General features: G+C 32.6%; 1 protein-coding gene across 1 annotated transcript; it reads right to left on the reverse strand.

The window, feature by feature from the left end:
• Positions 1–4,659: 4,659 nt before the first annotated feature.
• LOC134722938 (calcium-activated chloride channel regulator 1-like) lies at positions 4,660–16,671 on the reverse strand. The gene is made up of 12 exons (XM_063586572.1): positions 16,504–16,671; positions 15,081–15,375; positions 12,851–13,161; positions 12,252–12,482; positions 11,522–11,719; positions 10,307–10,418; positions 10,063–10,145; positions 8,092–8,307; positions 7,332–7,602; positions 6,619–6,765; positions 5,411–5,629; positions 4,660–4,940 (listed from the first exon to the last, which is right to left on the reverse strand). Exons 1-12 carry the CDS (start codon positions 16,657–16,659, stop codon positions 4,666–4,668), a joined length of 2,514 nt encoding a protein of 837 aa, XP_063442642.1. The 5' UTR covers positions 16,660–16,671; the 3' UTR covers positions 4,660–4,665.
• Between the last annotated feature and the right edge of the window lie 2,386 nt (positions 16,672–19,057).

Genomic DNA, 19,057 nt, shown 5'->3' on the forward strand with positions numbered 1-19,057 from the left:
TTTCAGATTTTGGTCCCATTAACCGTAATTCCTGACTGTCACCGTTTCTTTAATAGCTAAAAGACAATTTGTTACCAAACTGTGGCTAAATGATGAACTCGTGAATCTCTTGGGTAATTTGAGTTATCATTATTTGGACTACTGCTGCTTTCATAAACTATTAGAAGGGCTCATATTTTTGCAGTGTGCACTTTGTTTAAATCCTTTCTTATTAATATTTGAATAATCTAATCTCACTGCAAGTCCAAAGACTTATTACAAGTTTGGTGACATTACCAATTCAGTTGCCTATATAAAGTTTAAGAATTTGTCAAAGTCTAAGGTAATTATCCATGTGTTCCTTTTGCTGTTGTTTCATTTTGTGTAATGTTGGTTTATTGACATTTTGTGTTCTTTTTGGTCTCGAAAAATTGAATTTGATTCAAAATAACATCAATGTAGTAAATAAACAGCTGCAACATGAGCGCATGATCGATACGCCCGTCGTCTCAAGTGTGTGGAAGTTTTATGCAATAATCATAAATAGTTTCAGAGAAAGTTTTAAACAATAAACATATAATGCTTTTGAAATACGGCAGGACACAAAAAAAAATCCTTTAGGATATTCATTTTTTCATAATATGACACTTTCACGTTGTTGATCAAATATTCTGCGCGGATATAGTCCCTACGAGATACCAAGCAGACATCATAAACTGTGTTTTCAGTATTCACCAGTTTTCTCCCCGGGTTAGATGTTGGGTTCCAAGGCATATTACTTTCCGATTTTGGTCCCATTAACCGTAATTCCTGGCTGTCACCGTTTCTTTAATAGCTAAAAGACAATTTGTTACCAAACTATGGCTAAATGATGAACTCGTGAATCTCTTGGGTAATTGGAGTCATCATTATTTGGACTAATGCTGCTTTCATAAACTATAAGAAGGGCTCATATTTTTACAGTGTGCACTTTGTTTGAATCCTTTCTTGTTAATATTTGAATAATCTAATCTCACTGCAAGTCTCAAGACATACCACACGTTTGGTGACATTATCAATTCAGTTGCCTATATAAAGTTTTAGAATTTGTCATAGTCTAAGGTAATTATCCATGTGTTTTTTTGCTGTTGTTTCATTTTGTGTAATGTTGGTTTATTGACATTTTGTGTTCTTTTTGGTCTCGAAAAATTGAATTTGATTCAAAATAACATCAATGCAGTAAATAAACAGCTGCGCCATGAGCGCATGATACGCCCGTCGTCTCAAGTGTGTGGAAGTTTTATGCAATAATCATAAATAGTTTCAGAGAAAGTTTTAAACAATAAACATATAATGCTTTTGAAATACGGGAGGACAAAAAAAAAATTCCTTTTGGATATTCATTTTTTCATAATATGACATTTTCACATTGTAGATCAAATATTCTGCGCGGATATAGTCCCTTCGAGATACCAAGCAGACATCATAAACTGTGTTTTCAGTATTCACCAGTTTTCTCCCCGGGTAAGATGTTGGGTTCTAAGGCATATCACTTTCCGATTTTGGTCCCATTAACCGATATTCCTGGCTGTCACCGTTTCTTTAATAGCTAAAAGACAATTTGTTACCAAACTATGGCTAAATGATGAACTCGTGAATCTCTTGGGTAATTGGAGTCATCATTATTTGGACTAATGCTGCTTTCATAAACTATAAGAAGGGATCATATTTTTACAGTGTGCACTTTGTTTGAATCCTTTCTTATTAATATTTGAATAATCTAATCTTACTGCAAGTCTCAAGACATACCACACGTTTGGTGACATTACCAATTCAGTTGCCTATATAAAGTTTTAGAATTTGTCATAGTCTAAGGTAATTATCCATGTGTTTTTTTGCTGTTGTTTCATTTTTTGTAATGTTGGTTTATTGACATTTTGTGTTCTTTTTGGTCTCGAAAAATTGAACTTGATTCAAAATAACACCAATGCAGTAAATAAACAGCTGCGCCATGAGCGCATGATACGCCCGTCGTCGTGTGTGGAAGTTTTATGCAATAATCATAAATAGTTTCAGAGAAAGTTTTAAACCATAAACATATATTACTTTTGAGATACGGCGGGACATATGACCCCCCCCTCTTTTTTTTGTTACAAAAAAACTAAATATCACTTAAATAAAATTTTGAATCAAAAACAAAAAATATACAGATCTTTAGATTAATATAACAAAGAAGTGTATAAAGTTTTAAGCAATAATCATAAATTGTTTTTGAGATACGGCGCGACATGTAAAACCAACCCTCCCCCTTTTTTACAAAATACTCAATAACTCAAAAATAAAATTTAGAATCATATCATACAGATCTTGAGATTAATATAACTAAGAAGTGTGCAAAGTTTTAAGCAATAATCAAAAATCGTTTTTGATATACGGTGCAACATGTGAAAAGTGCCGTAACTCAAAAAGTTTTAATGTTATTTTCACCAAAAAGTATACAGATCATTTGACCATCATAAGAAACAACTGTAATAAGTTTCGTGAAATTTGGATAATTCGGCTTCAAGTTACGGTGCGACATGTTTACGCCGGACAGACAGACGGACAGACATTTGTATAACATAATACGTCCCGTCAAAATTGTGACGGGCGTATAAAAATGTTTTCCTTTTGGATATTCATTTTCTATAATATGACACTTTCACGTTGTTGATCAAATGTTTTGCACGGATATAGTCCCTCCGAGATACCCCGTGATGCAGACACCATAAACTGTGTGTTTAGTTTTCACCATATCCTGAGTTTAGTCAACAAGGAAACACATTGTCTGGCTGATTGAAGTCAATCAGAACAAATCAAGATAAAATATGTAAGGCTTGATTTTTCACACATTAGGATGATACATCTAGGTTGGTGAAAGGTTAGTACTCGAGTGTATCATTCGCTTAGAAGAGCTTGCTTCGCAACATATTTTTCCTATACGTTCGTTGATAAAATCAGACATAACCAAGAAACTAAAGTACCACTTCTATCTGGCAAAGCTATTGGCCATATTTTTAAGAGAACTTTTTGTCATGTTAATATTTATACATCATCATGCATGTACTACGGGGCGCCGAATGGGACTCTTGTGGTTTTGTACAAAATTCAATTCTGTCATAACAAAATCATTTTTGTCTTACAAAACTATGTGCTACAGACTTGTTTTGTGAGAACTTCAATTTTGTGATGACAAAATTCATTTGTGTAGACAAAATTCATTTTTGTAGACAAAATTCATATTTGTCATGACAAAAGTCAATTTTGTCTTAAAGTTATGCAAATATAAACATATTTGCATACAAAATTGACTTTTGTTACCTGATATGGAAATTAAATCACAAAAGTCAATTGTGTACGGTAAGATTCAATTTTGTGAGACAAAATTGACTTTTGTGAAACAAAATTGACTTTTGTGAAACAAAATTAACTTTTGTGAGACAAAATTGACTTTTGTGAGACAAAATTGACTTTTGTGAGACAAAATTAACTTTTGTGAGACAAAATTAACTTTTGTGAGACAAAATTCAATTTTGTCATTTTTGTTGAGACAAAATTCAATTTTGTCATTTTTGTTGAGACAAAAGTCAATTTTGTTAATTTTGTTGAGACAAAAGTCAATTTTGTAAATTTTGTTGAGACAAAAGTCAATTTTGTTAATTTTGTTGAGACAAAAGTCAATTTTGTCAATTTTGTTGAGACAAAAGTCAATTTTGTCAATTTTGTTGAGACAAAAGTCAATTTTGTGACGACAAAATTCATTTTTGTGATGACAAAATTCAATTTTGTAACAACAAAATTCAATTTTGTAACAACAAAATTGACTTTTATGAGACAAAATTGAGTTTCGTGAGACAAAAATCAATTTTGTTGAGACAAAATTCAATTTTGTTAATTTTGTTGAGACAAAAGTCAATTTTGTTAATTTTGTTGAGACAAAAGTCAATTTTGTCAATTTTGTTGAGACAAAAGTCAATTTTGTCAATTTTGTCTCACAAAAGTCAATTTTGTCAATTTTGTCTCACAAAAGTCAATTTTGTGTAACAAAAGTCAATTTTGTGTAACAAAAGTAATTTTTTTGTAACAAAAGTCAATTTTGTGTAACAAAAGTCAATTTTGTGTAACAAAAGTCAATTTTGTGTAACAAAAGTCAATTTTGTGTAACAAAAGTCGATTTTGTATGCAAATTAGTTCACAGAAACCAAATTAAACTAATTTGAATACAAAATTGACTTTTGTCGCTCAATTTTCAAATTAGGTAACAAAAGTCAAGTCTGTGTAACAAAAATGAATTTTGTCATGACAAAAGTGACTTTTGTCCGCTGATAGATAATTTTGTATGACAAAATTTCAAATTTGTAGTATGATACAAATTTTGTTAAACTGAACTCATTTTTGTTGAACAAAAGTCACTTTTGTCCGTACAAAATTGAATTTTGAGTACAAAACCACAAGAGTCCCATTCGGCGCCCCGTATGTACATGTTGAAATTGGACGTATAATTCCATTTGCAAGAATTTGATAAATAAAAAAAAATGATCCGCCCCTGATTGACGAAGTCTTAAAAAAGTTTTAAAAGTATCGACACATTAATGATTGCCCAATACTAAAAACATATCAATTCAATTTTATTTACAGACAAACACATAGGATGTGACTCTCTTTATTTCAGGGAATGCGAGATCCAGCTGTTACAAGGTTGGACATATCTCCTTTGTTGTCTTCTCCGTCCACAGGAACAATAACAAAGGCAAATGAGTTCTGGTTTGGTGCCAGTTTTGTTGCATTGATTCTGTACAACTCGTGTTGTCCTGGTGAACGTGGTGACTGGAGCGAGCCATTTATTACAGCTGACTGTGGCACGTGTTTAAGGGAATCCAAGGATTGTCTTTTGTTGAATATTTCCTGGCTCGTATGTGCATACATAATTTCGTAATGGTTCGCTGTCAATGAAAAATATATATTTTACTGCAATAAGTGAGCAGGAGCGCGGTTGCATAATTGAAATAAAGTACGGGTTAACATAGGATTATAAATAAGTCACTTTTTCGACATCATCATCAGACATGATAACAGAATATAAATGCAGTTCTATACATCTGTACACCCTATATACATAAATGTCCTATCAGTGATCCTTGACACTAAGTTTTCTCGTTACTTATATTTTGGCAGCACATAATCATATTGGATGTGTACGCATTGATATTTTAGTCTCGCAAACATGAGTTTTGGCTTTGAACTATTCTTAAGTGTCTGCGAGTACTCTAAAATTGGTGCTTAAAAGGGTGCCTGTCCCAAGGCATGATCCTCTGATTCAGTGCTTGTCGTTTTTTATTGATTATCATACTTGCTTTTAATTTATTGTTTTGTATAGATTTTAGCTTGCTCGTTCGTTTTTACACCGACGTACCTCTTCCATGGTCTAGATCATCCCCAGTTGCTGTAAATGTCAGTGTTATTATCTTGTCATTGTTCATACCACGTGATTTCAAGTCGTGTATTCTAGCTGGAGGTATCCTTGTTCTGTTGATATTGCCATGTGGTATACTTATGTCCGGTGAAATCATAGTTACTCGACTTATACCGTGTTTTAAAGGAGTTTTGATAGATTCGTATCTTTCCTCAAGGTCTTAAAGAAAATATGTGTAGATAAGCAACATAATTACCAGTAAACTTTTATCCTTCATATATCAATACAAAACTAGAATTCATGTGACATACAGTAAACAAATAAATTGCTTGTAATTGATAAACATTTTTATTTTGCTGTATAACACCATTTTGACCCCTATATAAACCAAACAAGTAGTGTAAACAGAGGGTATACAATAACCCGAATAATTCAGTCGTTATATTCCGCTGATCTATACGAAGGCTACATTAACGCCTGAACGTCTTCCTCGATCAAGACCGTCAACCGGAAAATCTACACCGCTATGCAATATGGGAATTTTGATTTAAATTGGCAGCTAAGGAAGGAGGAGTTCCAAATGTTAATTGATGTTAAATGATGTTAACTGATGTTAATTGATGTTAAATAATTATTATCGGATTTGTGTTAATTGAACACACGTGTTTGGAAAGACAATTACAAGACAGTTGCGCAGACTCATTATCCTGATCGCCGCCGATTGGCTCTCTCTCACAGAGAGCAGGCGACGCGGCCAATGATCATGAGGAGTTCAAGCCCTCGTGTGGGAGAAAATCGGACACGGAAAGGGCTTGAATTATTCGAGTTAGGTATACAATAGTTATCGCCCGGTTGCAATTATTCTGTGTTATCTGACAAAATTAGGGGTATCTTAAACTATACTCTAACTTCTAGTAATTAGATGATTGTCTCACTTATCTATAACGACTATGCTGTTATTTATTATACACGGAGAACAGCTGTGAAAAGGTAATAGTGTTGTCTTGCTGTGTTGGTTTATTTGTATGCTGTTTTCAGTTTCTTTTCTGCATTTTCGTTTTGGGATATTTTGGTCAACATCTCCTTTTTACACAGGTAATTAATAATCGGACTAAGATTGTCATACTTACAAAAATAACCAGGAACATATATATTAGTTAGATAAACTGTTCCCAGAAATAGTAACAAAAGAATTGTACGAATTTTACCGATTTCATCTTCATTGAACACAAGAGAAGTGTTCAGAATATGACCATTGCCGAATGAATCAGACACCTGTATTTTCAATCCATGAGCATTCTGATGATAAGGTAGGAATCTGGAATAAATGCCATCTCTAGTCTGTATATCTGCACCTGAGGGATACAAAAAACTGATAAGCATAACTTTACATTGGAACATTCTTGAATTTTAAAGTTTTTGGTCTATGGTTGAAAGTTGTTTCACTGGTAATAATTTCTGCGTTTTTCAATAAATTAAGGTACTCTTATTAGAAACAATTCCTCACCGAGAACTTCACAACGGTTACCGAAGAAATTAATGTAACAAACAAAAAAAAGAAATAAGAAGCCACGAGGCAACTATCCTAGCATCAGAGACCGGTCAACATATATTTGTTCCCCTGGAAACTTTGTTATAAACAATGTCATAATATCGGTTCCTGTTGGAAAAACTATTTTATACTCTTTCATGACAATTGTACGGCACTCAGTATTGAACAAAAGCTTTGGCATATAGTAAGCTGTTGATGGCCCTTTTTTAAGACATCCACGTACGAGTGATAAGACACAGACGCGTGTAATGAGAATGCTACAATGCCCTGCAAGATGTCTGGAAGTGTGAGTTTTTAAACGGTAATCAATCTATAAAACGAAATAAACAACACCATAAAAATAAAGTATGCATAACGATGTGGACATACCAGAACCATTATCATATAAGTCTGTTTTGTATGCTCTTCCATCTAATTGTGATATTGCTGTGACTTTAAGCCCAACCATAGGATGATGGCCTAGTCTAACATCTGCAAACACGGCTATACGGTGCACATCTTTATAAGGTTGTTGTACAGCTTTTGCAGAAAGGGTGATTGGATGCCGAAAGTTTGCAATATTCGAGGATGCAGCCACGTTGATATTAATATTTTGTCCAGTTGAGTGCGTTGTTGACACAGTAATCATCCATTTGCCTTTCTAGAATGAGTTTACATATTTTTCACGCATGGGTCATTATTCAGTATTTAAAACACTAAATTACATGTAGAACACTTTTATCAATGACATATTTTTCTATAACCATCATTAGATAAAATTATTTTAGGAAGAATTATACTTTCCAGTTGAGTTGATGCGACTGTCATACAAATGAGAGGTTTAGCTAGCTATAAAACCAGGTTCAATCCACCATTTTCTACATAAGTGAATGCCTGTACCAAGTCAGGAATATGACAGTTGTTATCCATTCGGTTGATGTGTTTGGACTTTTGATTTTGTATTTTAATTTTTTGAATTTTCCTCGGAGATCAGTATTTTTGTGTTTTTACTTTTTCCAGATGACTCAGTTTTGGTTGAACAAAATTGAACAACTTTCAATAAAATTATTTATAGAGATTTTTTCATGAGTTGTCGTTTGAACTAAAATTTAATACAATAAAACCTACGTTTTAGACATACAATTCGTACCTCCGGAGAGTCGACTGTGAAATGCAGCACGTTCAATTTGTCATCGACATCTGTAGCATTCGTCATTTTCCCGTTTGAATCTATTAGTTTTAACCGAGGTGCCGGATTCGTGTCATAGGAAACACGAATCGACAAAACTCCATTCAAATATTCATCCACTATGAAGGAATCTTGAAAAATTCTGCCTTCTCTTAAGGAAATATCTTGATGATAAAGCTGAAATGATAATGACCAGAACCATTTTTTTTCTATTCACATGCAAAAAAAAATGAAAACTTTTTAAAATTTATTTCTCTGATTTCGTTACACTTATATATGTACGAGCATGCAAGTAAATAAATAAAGTCTGAATTTTAATCAGATTGAGAAAAAAATGAATACCTCAGGAATTTCTAAATCGTTATTTCTGAGTATAGTTTGACCAACATTTAATCGATAATACCTAAATATAAAGGATCGGTATTGCCTGAATCGCTTTCCTGGCATATATGCATAACAGCGGATCCATCTTTTCGCCCGGAGGCAATCTGAGTGGAAATTGGATAGAGCATTGAATATAAACACACTTGTGATGATTCAAGTTTGTTTTAAATTTGCCTCATCGCTTCAGAGAAGAAACGTTTCAAGTGCACTATATAAATAAATTAGTTCAACAAGCACTATCATACTAAACTCTTTTTTTTTAGTGAGTTTGTTATTTCGAGATTCTCGTAGGCCTAATTCAATTGTTGTTTGTGTTAATTTCTAATGATTTGCAAGTAGTATATTTACCAAGCCAAAAGCATCAAGTTTTGTAACAAATTACCAAAGGGTACATCAAGCAAAGTACCAGTACTTGAATGACATACTCCTACATTTAGCCTAATACTATCAAAAATAAGAAAGCAATGCCTCAAACATGCAATAAAAAGAGGGCTTTTTGGAAAACTATGCTTTTTTTGTCATTGCTCTATTTTTCATGATGTTTTTATTAACTTTTTCATTTTCATAGCAACATCAACTATTATTGGTATAGCACATCTTGAAAGCATTATTTATTGAAAGGTAGGCAGTAAATGACGGTTCTATATATATAACGGTTAAGGAAATTAAGTCACTATTTGTATTCTTTGAAATATTACGTATTAGACTTTTATAAGTACCTTCACCATTTGATTGGTCGACCAATAACCATCTTGTTTTATATTTCCCAATATATTACACAATCCGTGATTGCAAATGAAAAAAGTCGCAATATTTGTATTTTTAAATCATAATTTGCTGTTTAAGGGGGCTCCTGGGTATAAATAATTTTTTTTCCCTAATATAGGATTTCCCTATATTTTTTCATAAATGAACTTTATCATATACTTAAAAGAAAAATGAAATAAAAAAATGGGGTCACCATTCATTTAAGCTAAAATCTGCCTCTGGGAGAAGCATACATTTTTGTTAATGTCCTTTTTTTCTGTTGAACTAATAGGAGAAAAAGAGGAAATATCGAAATAACAAAAGAACCTAATATAAGAAATCGCTTAAATTTTACAATTATTTAGTTTATGTACAGCTTATTTGAAAACAATAATTAAAAATATAGGTCACCGATGAGTTAAAAAAGATATTTCAAATTTAAGGCAAAAAAATGGCATTTTTGCACCAAAGGGAGATAGTTTTTCAATTTTTAAAGTCATCTGGGGCCAAACCAAATCAATTTTTTGGGTTGTTTTTTGTACCATATTATAAAGTAACAACTAATAGTGTATAAAAAATAAATTTGTACTGAAAAAATAAAGGTTTAATTTTTTGCTAAAATTTTTGTACCCATGAGCCACCTTAAACTTAACAATATGTTATTTTTAACAACAATTCTTAGTCAGTTTTCGGGTCGTTAAGCGATGTCTGACATATTTTGATAGTATGGACCTCCGCGGTTTATTTTTAATGTACTCCGGCTATTGAGAAGGAAATAATGAACTCCGAATATATACTCACATATACTGGTCCTTGTTCATAATGGTGAATAAAATGTGACAATTCATGTAAGGAAGTATATGGTTTGTTAGGCCGTCCTGGACCTGATAAGAGAAAACACAGAAACACTTGCACAGTTATAAAGAGAACTAGGGTGGTTATATCAGGCATATGATACATGAAAAAATAGTATAATAATCGTAGAAAATATAAAATTATTGAGATATGATTTGTAATTGTATCTTCCAATGAAACTCATACTTACATCCATTTTCTACAAAATAAATATTAGATTTCCTCAGGTGTTGCTTGTTAATCGCAGTATCATTACAAGTTATGACTATCAAATGATCTGTACTTGATTCTGAATTCAAAGTCTGCAATAAAGATACAATATAAAGACATGCATATCTAAAACAAGTTTCACTCATATGTTCGAAATAAAAAAGCTGTCAGATGAAAGCTATAAATGTGAACAAGGGATCGAATTAATATACATAGTTGTACATGAAAATACTTTAGCCACTGATAGCTATACATAAAATGAAATAGGTGGTCTATAAAAGGTAATGAATTGGTTTTGAAGACAAAATTGATATGATATAACACATTCTGATGGTTTTTTTTATATATAGAATATTGACCTGATGGAATACATAACCGGACATAAACATTTGAATTGTACCTAAAAGACAAAACATGAATTTGCTTCCATTAGAATTGGAGTTTCGGTAAGAAAGGCCCAGCTGATTTTTTTTATATATGCAACTGATTTTTTGCCAGATTTTACCAAATAGGTCTTTTGATCAATCTGTCATCCGGTATAATTTTGCTGAATGTTCAGAAATCCGACACAATTTTGTTTAAATATTTAATTAACATGTGTAACTGTGATACATGCAGCGAATTATATTAAAGATTATAAGATCTAATTTCAATGAGATTGTGTTCTTGTTAAAATAATGGTCCATCATCTTTTGGGTTCTATATACGAATTGGTCCATCGAACTTTTGGTTCAAACATACAAAGGACTGTTTTAGTAGATACAAAATGGCGATTAACCAAGTGTTTGGAAACAGCAAAATATATGTTTCTCTAAACTATAATTATTCAAGAACAGTTATCCTTTTTATTGCTAGGTCTTATGTAATAACTTAAATAAAATAGATTGAGAATGATGAAAAAAAAATTATTTATACGAATTTCACATTTGACAATTAAGAATCGTGGTCCTAAAAGATGTTACTGTATTTTTAATGATAAAACAAACATAATAGAATTGAGATTTCTCGAACCTCTATCGGGTTTACTTCTGGATGACATCTGACGTTTGTTGTTTCTAAGCATTGTAATTTTTTTATTTTATGCATTTTTTTTCAGGGGGGAGGGGGTAGTTGGACCGGAGTTGGACATATTCTGCTTTTCATTGATTACTTTCATTCTACACACAACATTAGTTTGCTTGGCTAAGATAGTCACCTTCATTGTCAATGCTGATAAAGTGTTATGCTTGACTCCTTTACTCAATATAATGTTCTTGTCACCATATTTGGCCGCTCTTCTTCTGAGATGATGTCCCGTATGTTGGTTTGGATGTCTGAGTAGAACACGTGTGTTTTGTGGAAGCATAGAAATAACATGGTCTGCAATCTGATTTGATCTCAAGGTGTCGTCGTCCTATTTGACAAGAAAGACATGTTATAAATTCAAATAACTGCATGTGTTGGATCCTCAAATTCGTTAAACACCCTTTACATTCGAATATCCAATATGGAGTCGTGCTTAATGAATCAACCAATTTGTTCAGTTTGAAATCAGAAATATGTTTAAATATACTCATAAAATTCCATACCCAAGATTACGTAGTTATCATTCATCCAAATTTTGAACTTTTCCCTTAATAAACAGTTTCAGAAACAAATATTATCTCTGATTATAATTATGTTATATTTGTATGATAGTATCATTCTATTTTGTATAAACAATTTTTTTTTTTTCTGATCTGTATTCCGGTTTTACTGCACGACGATCTTGCTATTTCTATATGCCTCTATTATTAATTGTTGTTGTTACCAATTATGTAATTCAATTGTATCTGATTTTATGCCCTTTATGGGCCCTGTAATTTGGGAAATACAAATATTCTATTCTATGCTATTCTATATGAAGATGAAAAATGTTATTCACTTTTTTATAAAGTTTAAATTACCAGGTAAATTGTGGCTCTCTTTGTCCTCGCCGCCTTTACTATCTTGAACGTTGGAACTAGATTAGAAATACTCTGTGGTTGGTTCAGACCATTGCGGAAGTCTGCTGTGCCTTCGATCACAGTCATTGTACTACGATGGCCACACAGTCTATTTTGCATGTTAGGAGCTTCGCTATTATGTCCATACTTATTATGTTTGTAGTCCGTTTGATCATCACAAAAATGAGTTATCTAAATGAGTTAAAATAAATAGTGAAATAAAACGGAACGTTTTCAAACAATTATGCTTTTAAAGTTATTAAAAAGCTACTATGATGAAATTGTCCATTTTTTCATTTCAATCACAAGTTAAAATATTCACCGAAAAAGGCTAAGATGTAACATTTTTTTTATTTGTACAGAATCAGGATATTAAAAGGGTTTGTTGTTTTTCATCCGAAAACGTTATTTTGTAGTTATGTCTAATTCTTCTTGGGTATATATGGTTGAACTATTTGTGTTTAGATGAAAACCAACAGCTAATGACTTTCAATACAGGTGTTAAACTTTTGGTCTTTTATTGCATGGATTTGAATATTGAGATTATGACGTGTCCTCACCTCTTTAATCCACTGATGATCCATCATTGATTCGAATCCTCTGTTGTGGTACGGGTATGGATAATATGTACACCTTTGGTTCAAAAGACCTGTAACGGGGTCTAATGGTCCGTTGACAAAGTTGCATGCAGAAACACTCATAGTCCCATTAGGAAATCTAGCCATTGCTCTTCCTAATAAACCTATACAACACCGAATGGGATCAGCTCTGCCGAACATAGTAGAATAGTAAAATTCATTTTCACCAGGATTTGGATATTCATTGAAAACTCCCCATCTGAATGTGCCCCATTCGTGGACGATAAATTTTTCTGTAATGATATATGGAGTGCATGCTTTTAAAATGTTTTAATGTTTAATCAAATTGCAGTGTTGGTCGTATTTATGTTTCCCCCATTATATACATGTATATTTTATATGGAATCACACTACAAAATAATATATCGCCTATAATGTTTTCTGACAGCTAATTATACAAATTTAAGATGTCGTATGGTTGCGTAAAAGACTTTATATACACCTAATCCGTTGGATGTATACTAATTGATACTTGTAAGTCTAGTGCATAAAACACGAGCAATTCATTGAACCTGTAATTGGCTTTGGACTAGCATACAGTAACTGAAATTGGTACTTGGTGTCTTTTGTCTTTATAATAGTTGTTTTAGTGCTTCGTACCAATATGGTCAGTCTAGAAATTTCAACAGTTTTAACAGTTTGTTCTTATGCTGTGTTGTTACACCACTGTCCAAAATGACCCCAAAATAACGTGGAATTATAACGCTTGCACACATGACACGGATTTGGTGCTGCAATTAAGGATAAAGGGCCACATGTATGTGTGTTTGTCTGTCTGTCTATCTGTCTGTCTGTCTGTATGATTGATGTTGACACTATATATACATTGAATTAACTGAGTATAGTACACCAATGGTTTAGCTTTCACGTTGGCATAATCACTGAAAATTAAGTTCAATGAACCATCGAAAAAGCGCAATGTCAAATGAACCTTGTCAAAGACATTTATGTATTCTAAAAAAAGGCAGATATAACTTTACGTAAATAAAGGCAACAGTAGTATACCGCTGTTCAAAACTCGTAAATCTATGGGGAAAAACCAAAATTGGGGTAACAAACTAAAACTGAGGGAAACGCATATATAAGAGGAGAACCACGACACAACATTAAACTGTAACACACAGAGAAACGGACTAAGCATTAGACAAAATCCAATGAGAATAACAAATATAACATCAAAACCAAATACGTGAATTTGGGATAGAAAAGTACCGTGACACGTCTTATAGTAATGTGAATTCACACTCAAATATAAGAGAAAACAAATGACACAACGGAAACACAACGTTAAAATGTTACACAAACAGAAACGAACTATGATATAACAATGGCCATTTTCCTGACTTGGTACAGGACATTTTTAAAGATAAAAACGTAACATTGAACCATGTCTAATACATAAGATTTTCCTCTGAGTTCAGTATTTTTGTGGTTTTCTTCTTTCTAATACAAAAGATACGAGCAGTTGTTTGTAAGATATATATGTATGGTATGTTTCCGTATAGAAATAAATCACAAGCGATAAAAACATTATGAATGCTGCTTTTACTGTTGGGTCTTTTTCAGGTGATATCTATTTGACGTGGCTCTTTACTTATATATACACCCCGTCGTTAAATTGTGCTGTGATTGAGTTTTTGAGTTCTTTTGTGGTCCTATCCTTTATAATGATTGAGTGAGTGCTTTTTCTCTGTGCCTTTTTGTGTTTCTTCGTTACATATTTGTTTGTTTTCTCTATAATTAAGATTACAACACAATGTTGACGTCTGTACCCATTCTTTGACATTTTTACCCATTATGTCAGTTTTTTTTTAACACAATGTTGTAATGGAATTTTATGTCACTGTCATACAAGTGAGAGATTTAGCTAGCTATAATCCACCATTTTCTACATAAGAACATGTCTGTACCAAGTCAGGAATATGACAGCTGTTATCCAATTGTTTGATGAGTTCATCTTTTGATTTTGCCATTTGATTAGGGACTTTCCGTATTGAATTTTCCCCACAGTTCGGTATTTTTGTTATTTTTACTTTTCTTTTTTAAATGCAAAAAGTTATTCTTGGGACTTATAATAAAACACACATATTCAGTAAATTACAATGTTGTTCTGCTTTCTATAGTAGAATCCCTTTAAGGATGTAATACTAACCCGGTGACAACTTGACGGGCGCTTTTGATGGATGCAGAAATACATCTGTCAGCATCTGAATATGGATTCCAGAATGACCACAGGCTGCGTACGATCGGGTATAGGGAAAGTTTCTATGTGTAGGTAGTGGTGCTGAAACAATAATGTCCGCATATTGCAAAGTCTGTCCTGCGGCTGCTGGTGTAATCCCGGGACCGTCCTTCCAACTATTTGGAACTAGTATAACAATCTCCTTAAAAAAAGCTCTCTTCTTGGTTGCCGTGAATAATGTTGATGATGCTTTAGTAAATGCATCCTGCAAGGAAACGATTTATCAATGGCAGGGTAGGTAAGGTTGATTAAATATTTATAGAAAGTTATCTTGTATATAAAAGCGTTTGTAAAATAAATTCTTTGCATTCCTAGTTTTAAAACCTTTATACAATAACTTTAAAGATATAGGTACATTGTAACTTGTAACCGACCCGTTTGCTTTTCCATATATAGTATATTCAAATGTTATTAATCTAATGATATTTTACATATCCACAATCCTGTTTTCTTCCACTATTGTCACATCCCAACAAGCGCTTTGTCACCTGAATTTTACTTGACTTTGAACAACACGATCGGTTCTACTAATGGTGCCGAAACTGAAACCTTTCAGGAGCATCTTAGTTTACCGCGTGTTTTGTTGCTACTGTTTCTTTTTTTTCGAACCATATTTGTTATTGAATTGTGTTGTTTCTAATAGTGTTCTGTACCTTTGTACTTTTAATCCAGATTTTTCTGATCTTTCGTATTATGTAATATTTAAGGGTTTATGAAGTCGCCAATGTCCTAGGGTTAGACAAAATATATTTAACAACCTTCTAATGCATGATGCGTTTTTACGCTGGATATGACTTAGCAACGTATTTACAAGGACAAGAATAACACGACTATATATGGTAACCAATGAACCCCTTCCGGTTGGATTAGCGGTGTTCAATTTTTAGTTTTCTGTGTTTCTGATCTGTTGCATGGTTGTATTTGTTGGTGTGTTTTTTCTTCAAATTTTATGGTTGTTTACTCTCCCTTTGATTTTTTTTCTTCGCCATTGTACAGTTCAAGTGACAACACCAAAATTGATTAGATGAAGAGGAAGCATTAATAAGTAATTCCTCAGATTTAATTCCCCTATGCTACATTAATGAGGCCAAAGTTACCAATATTAAAATGTCAACCTCAGAGTTCGACAGCCTCATAAGTTGGTCAGCGTAATTGTTTCTTTTTTGAAACAATTTTGAAACTGTATACATCCATTGTTCAAACGAGAGGAGATAACACAGATGAAAAAGAATTAGACAAGTGACAAACCAACGCATATAGAAAGTATAAAGAAATATAAAAACGAGACTTCGTCAAGACGTGCAGCAATAAGAATTCTACTTATCAGACTTACCTTAATTTTATCTAGAATAGTTTCGTCCGTAACACTGTCATGGATTGCCAGTAAGACATTGCTGTAACCGTTGTTTTGGAAGACAATATTAGATTGACGGGAAAGGGAGTCACAACACTTCAGCAATACCAAATACAGAAAGATCTTTGTATACATGATTTATCTCGTTTGTTATATCTTACTTGTTTGACTTTATGCGATGCATGTTGTCCTGATATGAATTTCATATTTAAGTTTCTAAGATACGAATTACGCGGGAATTGATAACGATCACTATCATTATATTAACATATCATCACCCCGATTTTTCAGGATAAGTATATATTTCAGTCATAGATATAGGAAGATGTGGTGTGAGTGCCAATGAGACAACTCTCCATCCAAATAACAATTTAAAAATTAAACCATTATAGGTTAAAGTTGCACTAAACTGCGTCTTCCTTGTCTCTATTGTTGGAGGTCTGCGAAGTTAAAATCAGGGACTGATCGAGGTGTTTTGAAAGAGGGCGTAATGCCATAAAACTGAAGCATTACATCCGCATATAGATAAGCAGACAATTTTAGGTCGATTTTTCGATAAAAAAAAATATATACTTTTTAATCAAAGGCTCCCCTCCCTGAATTCACAACTTAAAACTGTAACAACTACCGTCTAGATTACCTCTCAGTCTGCTGATGTCTTAAAATGGTTCGCTTTGATAAAAATCAGACATTTATTTTTTGTTGATATCTTATTGATAACCCTTTTGTCTGACCGTACTTATTTGCTTGCTACATTGAAACTGAGACTACTATAACAGTCTCAGATTGAAAGGGGAAATTTTCAGTACTAGAATAAATCATGAGTTACTTCCCCTTATATGTAATATTTTAATTTGTTCATTTTTTAAGCGTCATACATGACTATATAGATACATACATTACAAGTCAATAAACCTTTATCTTCTCTATCAATACCAGAAAAATGCGGTCATACTTTGCTATATTATTGAAGAACATGTTAGTTTGTATTTAATTTATTTTTTCCTAATCAAAGTTTATACATATGAACTAACTAATGTGTTTGGTTTTACAGTACCGACCGTGCGATATTGCAAAGTCTGTCCTGCGACTGCTGGTGTAATACCTGGACCATCCTTCCAACTGTATTACCAACTGTATTACGATCTCCTTAAATTAAGCCTTAAAAGTATATCCAGTCAAGGTCGTAAAACACTTCCATCATCAATACATTTCGATCTGTTTGGACAGGTGTAGCGGTTCACAATCATGATGCCATATTTTCTAGCTTTCAATCACACAGATGGCATGATCTTTTGTAAAATGTGATTCTTATATGTTTAATTCAATAAGTGTAAGCAGTGATTATTAATTGTATCATTTCTTCAAACTTTAGCACGACAACAACCTGTTTGCATTATATCCATTTGAAAACTTACTTTTTGTCAAGGTTGTTATTTATTATACTTCTTTGGTGGTAGGTTTTTTATTTCATGAACACAGCAGCAAAGTTTGCATGTTGGCTGTATTCAGGGAGATTTAGAATCCTTACATCTAATATATGATCTTTATTGCAGATCTTTTATATTATTATCGCTCCTACATTTCCACCAAAAGCATAACTGCGATCAAGCTGGTTAACCTCCAGGAACATCGGATATTATTTATATACTTAACTTGACTTGATTACTGAAGACAAGTTTTTAGTTGGTTATAAACTTCCAAGTTATAAGAATATAAGTTATTACTGCAACAAAATTTGGAATATCCTGGGGGTGTTCTTTTGTTGAGATAATTTCAACCTTTTTTGTTTTCTGTAGGTAAAGAAAATAGATCGATTATATTGCTAGATTAGGTTTCGTTACTATCTCATAAGTTCTGTTGATGCGATCTCGTCTGCCATTCAAACATACAAACAGTCAGGCATTATAAGTAGTGGTTTACATTATAATCAAACAAGTTTTTTCAGAACACCTTTCCGTGGAAAGACCAATTGGTTATGTTCTGATTATAATTTTATTTTTCCTTTCGTCAAACCGTTATAATGTAGTTTCGCAAGATGTCGCTTAGAAATTTTGGATGATATATCGTACAGTTAATGCGTTTTTAAAACTCCTCTTGTTGATCATTTTGTATACCTATGATGGTTTCTTTCTAAAAAGGTCAACGTTAGATCATTTTTTTTTCTAAATTAGCCAAGTATTGTTGTTTTTATTAATACCATGTACATAATAACTAATTACTAAAGGGCTTATATGTATTGACGCATAATAAATCAAAAACTCCTCCAGCAGTATTTGAAACAGGACTCTTATATTTCATATTTCGGTATGCCTGATCTTGTCCTGAATACAAAAGTAGTCATTTAAATTATAAAGACGTATTTCAGTTTAGGATTTCATTATTATTGTGTTATCAAAATGACTAAATTACAGTGCACAAAATAATTGAGCGAATATCTAGTATAAAGTACCTAGCCTTAGGGTTTATTGGTCTAATCCATAAGCTTTTATCAACTTTTTTCTTTTGTTTGCTTAACAAATGCGCTTTGCAG

The sequence above is a fragment of the Mytilus trossulus genome, chromosome 6 (genome assembly GCF_036588685.1).
Source record: "Mytilus trossulus isolate FHL-02 chromosome 6, PNRI_Mtr1.1.1.hap1, whole genome shotgun sequence".
Classification (NCBI taxonomy): domain Eukaryota; kingdom Metazoa; phylum Mollusca; class Bivalvia; order Mytilida; family Mytilidae; genus Mytilus; species Mytilus trossulus.